General features: G+C 38.5%; 1 protein-coding gene across 4 annotated transcripts in view; it reads right to left on the reverse strand.

Annotated features, from left to right (window-relative positions):
- Nucleotides 1-660: 660 nt before the first annotated feature.
- ckap5 (cytoskeleton associated protein 5) overlaps nucleotides 661-13,089 on the reverse strand; it is a 35,026-nt gene continuing 22,597 nt past the window's right edge. For 2 of the 4 annotated variants that reach the window (XM_079809975.1, XM_079809973.1), the window contains 15 exons: nucleotides 12,874-13,077; nucleotides 12,635-12,770; nucleotides 12,344-12,537; nucleotides 10,158-10,324; nucleotides 8,839-9,012; nucleotides 6,783-6,903; nucleotides 6,445-6,624; nucleotides 6,048-6,235; nucleotides 5,871-5,946; nucleotides 4,794-4,982; nucleotides 3,701-3,838; nucleotides 3,523-3,606; nucleotides 2,825-2,984; nucleotides 2,593-2,735; nucleotides 663-1,619 (listed from right to left, as the gene is read on the reverse strand). In XM_079809975.1, the coding sequence (XP_079666101.1) occupies nucleotides 1,404-1,619; nucleotides 2,593-2,735; nucleotides 2,825-2,984; nucleotides 3,523-3,606; nucleotides 3,701-3,838; nucleotides 4,794-4,982; nucleotides 5,871-5,946; nucleotides 6,048-6,235; nucleotides 6,445-6,624; nucleotides 6,783-6,903; nucleotides 8,839-9,012; nucleotides 10,158-10,324; nucleotides 12,344-12,537; nucleotides 12,635-12,770; nucleotides 12,874-13,077 (2,370 nt within the window). In that variant the 3' untranslated portion in view covers nucleotides 663-1,403. Of the gene's footprint in view, nucleotides 1,620-2,592; nucleotides 2,736-2,824; nucleotides 2,985-3,522; nucleotides 3,607-3,700; nucleotides 3,839-4,793; nucleotides 4,983-5,870; nucleotides 5,947-6,047; nucleotides 6,236-6,444; nucleotides 6,625-6,782; nucleotides 6,904-8,838; nucleotides 9,013-9,887; nucleotides 9,912-10,157; nucleotides 10,325-12,343; nucleotides 12,538-12,634; nucleotides 12,771-12,873; nucleotides 13,078-13,089 lie in introns of all 4 variants that reach the window. The other 2 variants (XM_079809974.1, XM_079809972.1) reach the window with 2 other exon arrangements.

The following is a 13,089-nucleotide window of genomic DNA, read 5'->3' on the forward strand; positions in this document are numbered from 1 at the left end:
TCCTGGGGCCATGTGTTCCCCAAGGAAGTGACGCACACACACAGACATCCATGTGATGTAAAAGAAAACGTGATTCATCAGACCAGGTCACCTTCTTCCACTGCTCCATGTTCCAGTGCTGATGCTCACGTGCCCACTTTTTGCACTTTCAACAGTGGTCAGCATTGGCACCCTGCCACCTTTTTATTAGAACCAGCATTAACTTCTTGAGCAATTTGAGCTACAGTAGCTCGTCTGGTTGACAGGACCACACGGGCCAGCCTTCACTCCCTACGTGCATCAATGAGCCTTGGCTGCCCATGACCCCATCGCCGGTTTATCCACTGTTTCATTCCTTGTTGGAGCACTTTTGATAGATACTGACCACTGCAGACCAGGAACACCTGGCAGTTTTGGAGATGCTCTTGAGCCGTCTAGCCATCACAAATTGGCCCTTGTCAAACTCGCTCAAATACATACGCTTGCCCATTTTTCCTGCTTCTAAAACATTAACTTTGAGGACAAAATGTTCACTTGCTGCCTAATATATTCCACCCACTAACAGGTGCCGTGATGAAGAGATAGTCAGTGTTATTCACTTCACCTGTCAGTGGACATAATGTTGTGCCCACAGACCTACAGACTTAGTCCCTTGAAGAAAAAATTCAGCAGAACATCATTGTATAGTTTGTTAAATTATATAAAAAAATTCTTTATTGCCATTTTCACTATAGATTATACACTTAAACTTAATAGCAACACTTCAACACTAATCCCAGTTGGATAATACAAAACAATGCATCAATATCAACATTCTACAGAGAGTAAAATGTTGGGATTATTAAAAGAAAAACTGAATTAACAGCCTTTAGTAATGCAACCTTTATTTACATAAAAAGAAAGATCCAGTACTTCATGCCATGCTCCTTAAAAGAAAGGAATCAATCCTTCAAAAGTTATGAGAGCTTCAGAGACGTTTGGAAGAGAGAGAGAGAAAAGGCAGAAAGAAAACAGCAAAAATGGCAAACAGTGTTGAACGGATAGGAGTTGAGACCAAGTGAAAGCGACATTCATTTAGATTTCTCTAAAATGTCTATTTTAAAACCAAAACAAGCTTCAGTTACACATATTACAGCATTCTGCACAAGAAAACTGTACACGGAAAACCCTAATGACACGTAAAAGCCTGGTGTGGTTAGCCACCATATGTACAAAAACAATTGTGCACAATACTAACATACAGAAGATGTTTACTTAATATTATACAAATGTAGACAGACCGAGTTATTTATTTTTTCATCCTATTTCGCATAACCGTAATCTATGCACGCGTTTACCCTGAAAGACGCTGGGATGGAGTTTAGGGGGGAAAAAATCGGCTGACTATCTAGTGCGTTAGCTTTAAACAAAGGCGAGGTGCCGATCTACTGCCGGTTGCTCTTTATCCTCTCCAGCCTCTTTTTGAGGTCGTCGAGGTTGGAGGCGGGGGAGGAGGAGCGGGTGGGGCTGTGGGAGTGGGACTGCTCCTGCTGGAAGTGCTCACGGGATTCCTTCAGCTGGGACAGTTTGCTGTGGAGCATGTCTGTGGAGGAGGCCACCGATGGTCTCAGGGAGCTGAGAGGAGGTCGGTCTTCCTCCGGCTGCAGGAGAAACAAATTATTATTATTATTTTTTTAAAATGTACAACTCCATTTTATGTCCTGTAAATAAAACTATTCCTAAATCTTTGTTAAAGTAGTAATACTTCGAATATTGTCAAAAAAAAATCCCACTGTATATTGATTTATTTGTATTACTACTACTACTACTAAAAATCTAATTAAAAGGATTGTCAATTAGCAATAAAAAAAACTGATTTAGTGCAATTATTATTGATAAACAGTGTAGTATAAAATGAATGCGTATTAAAAAAATGGATTGTCATTTTAACAACGGACCTGTTTATAAACGCATTTTTATTATTTATTAATAAGTTACAGATGATAAACATTAGTCTGTAGTTAAAATGACAGAAAAACAAAATGTTATGCATTAACAGTGGCTTACCAAATTTTATTCGTCATTAAAAATAATAGAAAAATACTTTTATTATGATTGATATTTGACACATTGATACTTTTAACAACTATAATTCAAATAATGAATGAATATATACTATTTGATCCTAAAAACGTTAAAAAGAATTAGTTAATACATCAAATATCAATATTTTTTGATTTACTGTAATTGATAATTATTAGTTATTAAAACATCTATTACAATAAATCAATTGCTAAAAAGGTATTATTGTCATAAGTAATACAAGACAAATACTGCATTACTGATAAATTAGTCATTAAAAAGAATGCTTTCAAAGTATATAAAGCTGGGTGCACAAGGCAAAACATGCATTTTAACTTTGGTAAATGAAGCTGATATTATATGCAAATAAGCCGATTTATGTGTATCCAATACAAAGATTGGGTGCACAAGGCAAAACATGTATTATAATATCAGCTTCATTTACCAAAGTTACATGCAAATAAGCCGATTTATGTGAATACAATACAAAGATTGTAGCAATATAAAAATGAAATGAGTCAATCGTGTCTCGACTCAAGTTATGAGACAAACCGTTGAGTTCTCTAGGCCGCGCCGTTGCCGTAAGATCTTCAGTCTCTCGTAGTAGGCGGCGGCGTTCAGATCTTCTCCGTTACTGCTGATGGGCACAGCGCTGGAGCTCGGCAGATACGAGTCTGTGCTGTGCTGAGGGATTACTGAAAGACAACACAGACCTCAGTGAGAAGGCGGAGCCTAAGACAACAAGAACACCTAAAGAGGTTTCCTAAAAATCGCTGTAATTCACCTGTGGAGGTCTGGATTCGGCCCTTTCCTTCACGCTCAGACTCAATCATGCGAAGTCCTCGCTCCACGTAGCTCTGGAAGAACTGGGACGTGTTCCTCAAAAAGGGCTCCAAGTCTGCGTCAGAGTACTTCTGCTTGTATTCATACAGCTCCGTCAGACCCTGACAAAACAACAAACTCGGATTGACTAACGTATTGAGCGGACAACAGCAACTGATTCTGGTTATTTCCTAGGGCTGGGCATTGACTTTTTCACGATTCAATTCAATACGATATAGATTCATTTAAATATCTATCAGATACAGTACATGCCAACATTGAGTTTCTGAGGAAAATGGTGATTATACAAAACAATACAACAATAAAACTTTAAAAATCTTCTGATGTTCGTCCTGTAAAAAAGTTTCAGTAAAATTTACAATTTGAAAGCGGAAACGTTTCGTATTAAAAACAAACTACAAAGCGTATTGTGATTATTGGATGGGATGCACGCCACAAATGTTGTGTAGGTTTTTTTTTTCTTCCATACATCAACCTAAAACAACATAACCCAAAAATAAACCCAAGAATAATTTTATTTATTTAAGAATTGACATTGGTTCATCAAAATGAGAATTGGTTAAAATCGAGAAACTTATTTTTAACCCAGCACTATTTCCCCACAACATTAGACAACTCTTTCCCAAGCTGCAGTGTTACCTCTTTAGTGTTCTCCTTGGAGCCAATCTTTTTAAAGATCTCAGACAGGATGTCACTCACTTTGGCCTTGATCAGTTTGTCATCCTATTACAATTGAAATACAATTAAAGACACCAGATCAACCACTGCAGTTTTCATACCAAAATGAATGTTTCAGTTCAGACCCAGAAGAACATACCGATCTGAGGGCGCCCTTCTCTGTGCTCTTGTCCGACTTGAGCCCCGACAGGTTTGCCGAATGCTTGACCACCCGCCTCAGGTGCGCCTCCAGTTCAGACTCATTGCGGTTCTCAATCATGGACATGTGATCTAATATCTGTGAGACAGACATTGACAGATCACTTTCAGCAAAGTTTCATAGAGAAGTTTCAGGCTCCATTAGGAGTCTCAAGTAGGGTTAGGCACCGTTCACATTTTAACCGGTATTGGTACCCGAAATTCGGTACTTTAGGGATGTTTACATCAATAACTATAAATAAACTGCAAGTCATTTATAGAAGTGTTATTGACATAATGCCAGAGCTGCCCTGGTCTCTGTCTGCCATTGTCTGTGATGTTTGTATATTGTAATATTTACTAGTAAATAGTAGGCTACTAGGTACTTACATTTAATTAATAAAAACAACCATATTGTTTTTTTCCTTTTTAATTTCATTTCTATGAAAAGATTTCCCGCAAATTAAGTGTTGTGTATTTTCTGGTAATCAAATGAAGACAAGACATTGATATAATTTATCTTTTAATTTAATTAAACTTTAAAAAAAGTGTTAGTATTATTAATGGAGATGTATCTAAATTTTACTGTACAAGTGATGTATTTGTCAAGATAAACCAGACTTTTATTTTGAGGGGTTGCCGTGAAGACTTGAGTTTGTGTGTTTGATATGACGGTAGTTTTTCTCAAATGAAACGGTAAAATGCTCATAAAGTAACTCTCAGAGCAGCTCTGGAGATGACGTTCATGCATTCATGTCCTCATATGAGACGGCAGAGATGGAAACGCGCGACCGTCATAGTGATAGTGTGTGTGTGTGGTGAACCGCGCTTCTACGGCATTTATTCGCACAGACACACGCAGGATTCGTATTTAAATAGTCTTTTTATGGTTTAATATTCACAGACATTAGTCTATAATCACCAGATGCGTTCTCAGGTACCGAAATTTGGTACCGATTGATTTAATGTGAATCGGTACTCTGTAGTACCGACGTAATTCAGTCGGTGCCCTTAAAAGTACCGTATTCGGCACCCAACCCTAGTCCCAAGCGTACCTTGGCGCCGGTGAGCCTGCAGAGCGTGTGCAGCAGTGTCTTCAGTGTCCGGTGGGGAACGTCACTCTTGAGCTGTTTGAGCTTCTCTTTGGGGAAAACCTTCATGAAGTTGTGCACGTCCAGCAGGATGCGGTCCAGATTAATACTGTTGATGGTCTGAGGCAGGAAACGGATCATTCTCCATAGACACTGCAGAGAAAGGGGTTGGTTGATAAGAATCAGAAAGCTAAACTGGCCCAACTTCAATAACTTTTGTATAGATCCCCGAAAAATTATTGTATGATGTATACTATTATGGGTTATTTCAGGTTTTAGTAAATGTAGAAGTTTAACTTAAAAATAAGCGTTGAAGTTCCATCTAATATTTATACTTTACAGATTTATTCCAATTTCTGAAACTGATTTTTAATAGTTTGTCCACAATAACACTGACTTGGAGACTCGAATAATTAGTGCTGCCATATATTAAAAAACAACAACAAAAACAAATCCATGTGCCTTTGTTGATGACGGCCACCCTCAAAACAAATTTCACATCTACATTCTTCCACAAAATGGAGGATGAAATGTGTGCTGAAGTAACCATTTTTAACTGGTCAGGGTGATGCCAGTTTTGATTTTAACGATGTAACAATAGTCAACTTGGAAACTGAACTTTATGAATGCTCCAAGATGCAATTGTGAGTCAAATTTTTAAATGGTGTTTACTAGTCAGAAAAGAGCAAATTAAGAAAACCGGACATGATGTGAATGCATTATTGCTCAGGATTCATCAGTGTAGTTATGCGTTCATGTTTACACCATTCTGGGTGTGTGAGTGGAATTAAGCATATTTAACCAATTTATTTGAATGATTCCAGATTAAAGTCCCACCTAAATATTTTCCACTTGACATGATTTTAATTAGCTATTACTTTTTATAGAATTTTATTACTCAACCAGAAGTCATGTTAGCCATCATGATTTGACTGAAGCATTTAGGGGGGTGGGAGTGTGGAGCCAAGAGTTCTGCCTACAATATGATGCAATTAAAATGTCAACATGCATCTATGCACAAACAAAGTGTGCTGGTAATACCTTCATGACAAGTTCCGAGAACATGGGGGAGCCGGCGGTGCTGATAAGACTGTCCTGCAGCAACACCAGCAAAGCACTGTAAAGAAAACAACGACCTTTAATCTGTCTGTTTTGTGTACCATCCTGTAAAAATGTGCCCAACACGGCAAAGGTTCCAAGCAGAGCTGCACTGCTAACCTTAGGATGTTGGTCTGGTCGGATTTCTCCAGCACTCGAACCACAAGCAGGTTGACGGAGCGAATGAGCTGCTGTCCGTCCTCGATGTCCTCCACCCTGGAGTCCAACATCAGCGTGATCAGACCGTGCATCAGGTCCTTCAGGACGCCCATGGAGGCCTCCCGCGCTAGACTCTCCATCGAGAACAGCTGGAAACGGACACACAGTGACTCAGCAAACCAATGCACAATGACTTTTGTTTTGCTCTGCAGACACTCAATGCATTTTAATGCGTAAATGATCCTCTGCAAACAAAAGCGGTTTGTTTCTGGCAACACAATACTAGAAGTGTTCAGAAAATGCTGCAATCCTCAATGCAGAATTTCTTTTCCAAACCTAAGAGTAACGCAGCACTCACCGAGAGCATGTTTCCTATGATGCAGCTGTAGAGTTTGAAGATGTCCTTCTTGTCCAGCCGATCGTCAGCCATGTGCGTGTTGTAAATGAGCCGCAGCTGCATGAAGGTGGCGATGAGGAACTGGTCGATGTGTCCAGACATGGCTTCCGCTTTGTCCGCCTGCCTCAAGACCTCATCAATCTGCAGGATGTCATAGGGAAATGTCTTAGCATATTCACTTTTGGACAATCATTTTGTTGCTAGAAACAATGTCACTGGCTATAACATGGTATAACTAAAATCATAAATTCTATGAACGTGAAGGTGGGATATCCAAACAATTGAAGCAGGACACTCACCTGTGCCAAGGCCTGGATACTAGTGTTAATGTCCCCACTGGCCACCTGTGAGATGACGAAGTTGATGGTGGAGGCAGTGCTATTGTGAATGTCGTCGAAATGAGGAGAGACCGGACGCATTCTGAAAACAACAAAAACAGGATGTAAATTTAACAAGTTATACACTAGCATTTCAGAAGCCAGCATATAGTACATTTAAGTGAAGCCGGGTGCACACTGCGCGCCATTTATAATATAATTGTCATTTACGATTGTTCCTTGTCAGACTGTACAAACATGAGCCCTGCTGTGAGCCATGTCACATTGTAAGATTCAAGTTGTCATTGATTTCAGATTGTATGATAGTCAAGCCGCGCTAAAAATGGACGCACGCAAGAAAACTCGTCCAGAGTTTTATATCAATGAACGTGTTCGGTGACAGTGAGCTGCATTACACGCAGGATTGAAATGGTGGCTACAAAGAAATCTGGTTTCCGCAAACTACATAGTACTGAAACGGCATTAGTAGTAAAGGTCACAAATTATCTGTTAATCGCGGCTGACTCTGGCTGTCTTTCAATTCTGATTCTTCTAGAGCTTCGCACAGCTTGAGACACAGTGGACCATTTTCTTTTACTCGATCGTTTGGAGACGGTTTTTGGTATTACTGACACCGTATTAAACTGGTTTAAGTCAGTTTGTGTCCCTGGGTGGATGCAGATCCAAAGTTGGGGCAGTGCAATTTGGAGTTCTCCAGGGATCTGTTTTGAGTCCATTACTTTTTAGTATGTACATTTTTCCCCTGGGTCAACTTCTCAGATCCTTGGGTCTTAAGTTTCATTTTTATGCAGATGACACCCAAATTTATATTCATTCAAAACCTGGCGATAATACGGCTGTTGCATTTCTGGAACATTGTATCTCTGAGAAAAATCTGGATAAAATATGGTCTCATAATTTTCTCAACAGAAGACTGAGGTTATGCTCATCGTTTCACCCCAACAAATCGCAAAGCTGATGCTGTAACCTTAATGGTGGATGGCTCTGCTTTGGAGCCAAATAAAAAAATGTGGGGGGTGATATTTTATGCAAATTTAACGTTCGATCCTCATGTCCAGAATATGGTCAAAATTTCATTTTTTCATCTTAGAATCATTGCACGATTGCGCCCCATGTCATCTTTCTCTGTGGCTGAAAAAATGATTAATTAATTTGTCTTTTCTCGCATCGACTATTGTAATGCTCTGCTTGCTGGGGTTTCTAAATCCACCCTAAACAAATTGCAGTATGTGCAAAACTCAGTGGCCAGAATCCTTACAAGGTCCAGGACAAGTGAGCACATCACTCCCATCTTGGAGTCCTTGCACTGGCTCCCTGTCAGGTTTCACATCGATTTTAAAATTCTCATGCTCACCTATAAGGCCTTGCATGGTTTAGCGCCACAATATCTGTCTGAACTTTTAACTGCATACACCCCAAGATGCAATCTTCATTCTTCTGATTCTGGCTTTTTAATTGTTCCTTCAATGTATTTACGTTTTATGAGTGACTGGGCCTTTTCTTCTTTTGCTCCAAAACTCTGGAATGCTCTTCCCACTGAGATCAGACATGCTGACTCTTAGTGTTTTTAAATCATCACTTAAAACTTTTTTTAGGCTAGCATGCAAGTGACTGAAATTTGCTCTAATGTATGTTTTCTTATGGTTTTTTCAATCCATTTTATCTATATGTTTCTGTGAAGCTTTATTTTATATAGCGCAAAGCTTTAATCTCAAAGTTTATTATTATTATAAAACCTCAAGCACTCAATTTACTCCTATTTGTCTTGAAAAACGAAGATAATTTGACGGTCATCATAGAAGACACGCTGCAGGATTTGTGCGCCAAATCTGACACAACGGTCAAATTTTACCACAGCGGTCATTAATCGGCTGCCGGTGCACATGTCAAACTAATGATCAAAGACTTCAGATTTTAGCCTAGGATCAAACGAATCTTTTAGGATTTGCTAAATTTGTCTCAGTTGGCCAAATCGTGGCCAAAAATCAAAGCAAGACTTAACACGCTAATCTCTTACTTCCGCTCAGGAATCATGACCGGCTCCAGAACTTCATCCAGTTTGTGCTGCACCAGGTCAGGGATATCGCTGGCACATGTGTGGTTGTTCTCAAACACGTCCAGATCCAGCTGAAACTCTTTTGGGATGGACGGAGCCGACTGCTCCAAGTGAGCATTCTGCGCCCGAGCTTGACTGTTGAAAATGGAGGAAAACGTCACTCCTGCGGCATTTTTTAATCATCCCCCCCAAATTCTAATTCAGTACCAGCAAAAAGGAAAGCAAGTGTTAAAGCGCATATCCACTTACAATGATTTTTTGTTTGTTTGATTCCTTTGTGAAGTTCAAACTGCGTTTCAATTAAATAATTCAAAACTGGTTCAGCGATTCATTTGTGCCCTCACTCAAGTTTGTATTAAACATATTTCATAAGTATATACACGTATACATTCCCATTTAAAGGTTTGGGGTTATTAAGTTGAACAAAATTGACAGCAATTTATAGTTCCAAAATATTTATTTTTCAGACAAATGCGGTTCTTTTGAACTTTCTATTCAAAGAATCATGAATGTTTTCAACATTGATAATATCCTGATTTTCTTCTCAAGAAATATTTCATATTAGAATATTAAATAGTTACGGAAAATTACATTTGAAATATTTTTTTTTACCATTTTCTATTATAAAATGTTTTTTTATTATTAAATGAACGCAGCCTTGCGAGTGAATATACAAGTGCATATAATACATAAAGTGAATATATAAGTGCATATAATATTTATAAAGTGCATCAATTTTATATTTTTCACTGTTCATTTTGTGAAACTGAAAACATGCTTTGCTTTAAAACTATATTTTTACTGCATTTTACTCCTTATATTAAACAATATTAAAAACACAAAAATATAGAAGTATCAAAAGGAGGCTTAAATATTTAGCTACATCAAATCAACCGTATAATCCAATAATCTCTCATATATTTCAGTCCAGTTTTTTTTTTGTGATCTCTAGACCTCCAGGATGTCAGATGCCTTGTGAGCAGTGGCTACAGCAGTACGGCAGTACTTACATCCTGTAAGTGCGATACATTATTCTGTCCATGGAGGGCAGCGAAGAAAAGAAAGGAATAGTAAGAGGAGAAGAGAAAGGCTCAGGATTAAGAAACTACATGCAATGACAAGAGGATAGAATGAGACTGAGACAGAATTAGATTTATAGAAAGTATTACAACATGGGTCAAGAATTCCCATTTTGCCTAACTTCCCCATGCAATACCCTTGCATTTCAAATGATCATTGTGTGACTTGACAAAAAAGTACAAAGACCTAGCTCTACATACTTGAGCTTGTTAGGCACTTCCTCTTGAGCAGGCTTGCGGAGGAAGGTTGCATTGGGATTGGTGGGATGCTCTTTCTGGGGTCGCTCCTGTTTGGTTGGGGCCGCGGGCGTCTTCTTGGCCGAACGTTTGATTCTCTCCTCAAGCATGCTCATTTCTTTCTCGGAGAGCTTGACAAAGATAAAACAATTAAAGTTGAGTTTAGCACAAAAATCACATCCAACATGAACCTTACACTTTTATTACAAGTGGCCAAGGTGATATACCAGCCGGAAACGGGACATTTATTTTGACAGGACAGAGAAAACTAGCACCAGAGCATTAGAGCTCTCAATCTTCATTATTATACGGTCTTTGGATGACAGTATGGACGACAAGATTAAAGTTTGGAATGACAAACTTTAAATTCCTGAATAAACATAGCTGCTATTTGGATATAGCATTACATAATTTGAAATCATGTAACGTTCTCACTGAGTACAGTATGAAAAATTTAGCGCTACCTTGTATTATAAAAAAAAAAAAAAAGGATTCCCAGTGCAGACATACCAGATTACTAGTGCAATGTTGGTTACAGTTTGCTTCCTTTTTATTCATTTTTTTGTGAAATATAAATTATTTTATATCTTTTTGTGAAAAATACTATAATAGGACTACAGATTCAAGAAGTTATCTAAAGTATACATGGTAACCCTTGGTATAATAAAGGTTCCACTTGTTAACATTACGTCCCCTTATAAGAATTATAAGGTTCTATCTGACATTTTTGTCAAAATTGAGTTATTCACATAATCTTATTCTGTGACAACTTATTTACATTGTGATGTTTTTTAAGTTAAGTTTTTTGGAACTTTTTATTTAGAAAATAAAAAGGTTCTTTCTACACAGTCAAATGGAATGCAAAAAACTTTAAAGCTCAATATCTCCAAACCAGTCAGAATGCAGATAGAACCTTATAATTCCAAGGTGGCGATTAGTTAAAATTAACTAACAATAAACTAATTCTATCTATTTATTAATCCTCAATACATTAAAATAAAAATAAAAATCTTATTTGAGGGATCTGATTTTTATTAACTAACATTAACAAATACATTTGAAAAATTGCATCAAATTAGAAAGGCTAATAAATACTGTAACAAATATATTGCTCATTGTGGTTTTATTTTTAAACGGTGTGAAAGGTGATCTCGGAAATGCCAACTTTAGCCTGCTAGCATTGAAAGCATACAAACCTCACCCTCACTGCAAAACGCCATCCATAGCAACATCGCGCACAGACCAGAGACAAAGTTATTGGATTGCATGCATCATTCACCGGTGAGAAAACTTTACAGTACAGTGAGTAACAGTACTACAATTAAATGTAAACAACTGTTTGCCTGCCATTCTCGCTCTGTCTGCACAGCGTAGGTGAACGCGTTGATGACGTATGATGTCTGTGTGAACAGGCTGCGCAGTGGTATGCAAACACATGTTGACTGATGGGGAACATGCTTTCATTTCATTCGGACCGAATGCAATGACTGAAAACTCGTTTATGGTTTAACACACTTTATTCAGATGCTCACTCAATGTTTATTTCGCGCTGTAACTGGTTTTAAGGCGGAAGAGAAGATCAGTACATGTGCCGCTTCTCTTGAGTTGAGCTGCGCCAGAGCGATCTCGCACCAAAACGGTATTTATGTTTTTTAATTTTGTAATAAAATGGACGTAATTTGAAATCTGAGACTTTGTTTCTTATCAATAGTAACAAAGCACAAAGATTATTGCGATTTATTGGATGGGAGACACGCTACAATGTCCCGTTCATTCAACAGAAAACAGGATGACTAATCGATTCTTGGGATATAAGAATCGATATTGGTTCTTAAAAATGAGAAAGATTTTTTTTACCCAGCCCTAATATACGTTTATAAAAATTCATTTATAAAAAGCTTTACAGTGATTGCCATAAGGATATGCGACTTACAACCAGCATTAAAAAAAATTCCTTAGAGAATCACCTATTGAACCTTTAATATTATGTAAAATAAACATGCATTTAATTTTTAGCAATTGTTATGCATGCGTTTCTTTAAATTAAACAGTGCAATCTCACATATATTGCCTTTATATCGGACACCCAGCTCTAAGACATTGGCATTAGCCATCTGAAACATAATGTTTGAGGGTAACTGACGTCTTACATTGCCGATAAGTTTGAAGACCTGCTCTCCACAGGCGTTGTAGGCAGCCAGGACTGTATTGAGAGCAGCATTGCGGACCGTAGTGTCACGGTCGCCGATGTGAGTGGCGATTTCTTTAAGAGCCTTGGCCGGAGACGGCTGGCACACATTCATACCGAAGTTCTCAATCAGGCATCCGAGCTCCTCAAGACATTCTGAAGAACAAATAAGACCACAATGTCATAAACCTAAACACAAAACAACCATTTTACCGTAGAAAGTGTCTGAGAAATCAAATGTATGTGCATTTACCAGATCTCTGCTTGGAGTTCTTTGATTTGGTTCCATCCAGAAGTAAGGGGAAGACTTTACTGGCGGCGTAGACATTACACAGCATCGTCAGAATAGCACGGACATCTTTGCGCACCACATCTTTTGATTCTCCAACCTGCGCAGAGGGCAGGAAACCGAAAAGGACAACCGTTAGGCTGTGTTTCAACTAACGAGATGCATTTGTTGTCCAAAGATAATGATAATGGATGAAGAACCACCTTGAGGATCAGGTAGGGTATGAAGGACGAGGCCTCGTAGTCGCTGAGCTGGTAGTTCTTCCTGTTCAGCATGAGGAAGAGCAGTTTGAGGAACTCCAGGGCTTTCATCAGCACACTGGTGTTGGTGTCAAAGAACCGCAAGGTGAACCACTTCAACACCAGATCCAGACAGCCAATCACAGCGTCAAACTCCGCCTCCATGTGCTGCAAAATAAA

This window comes from Gobio gobio (assembly GCF_949357685.1).
Source record: "Gobio gobio genome assembly, chromosome: 25".
NCBI classification, from domain to species: Eukaryota; Metazoa; Chordata; class Actinopteri; order Cypriniformes; family Gobionidae; genus Gobio; species Gobio gobio.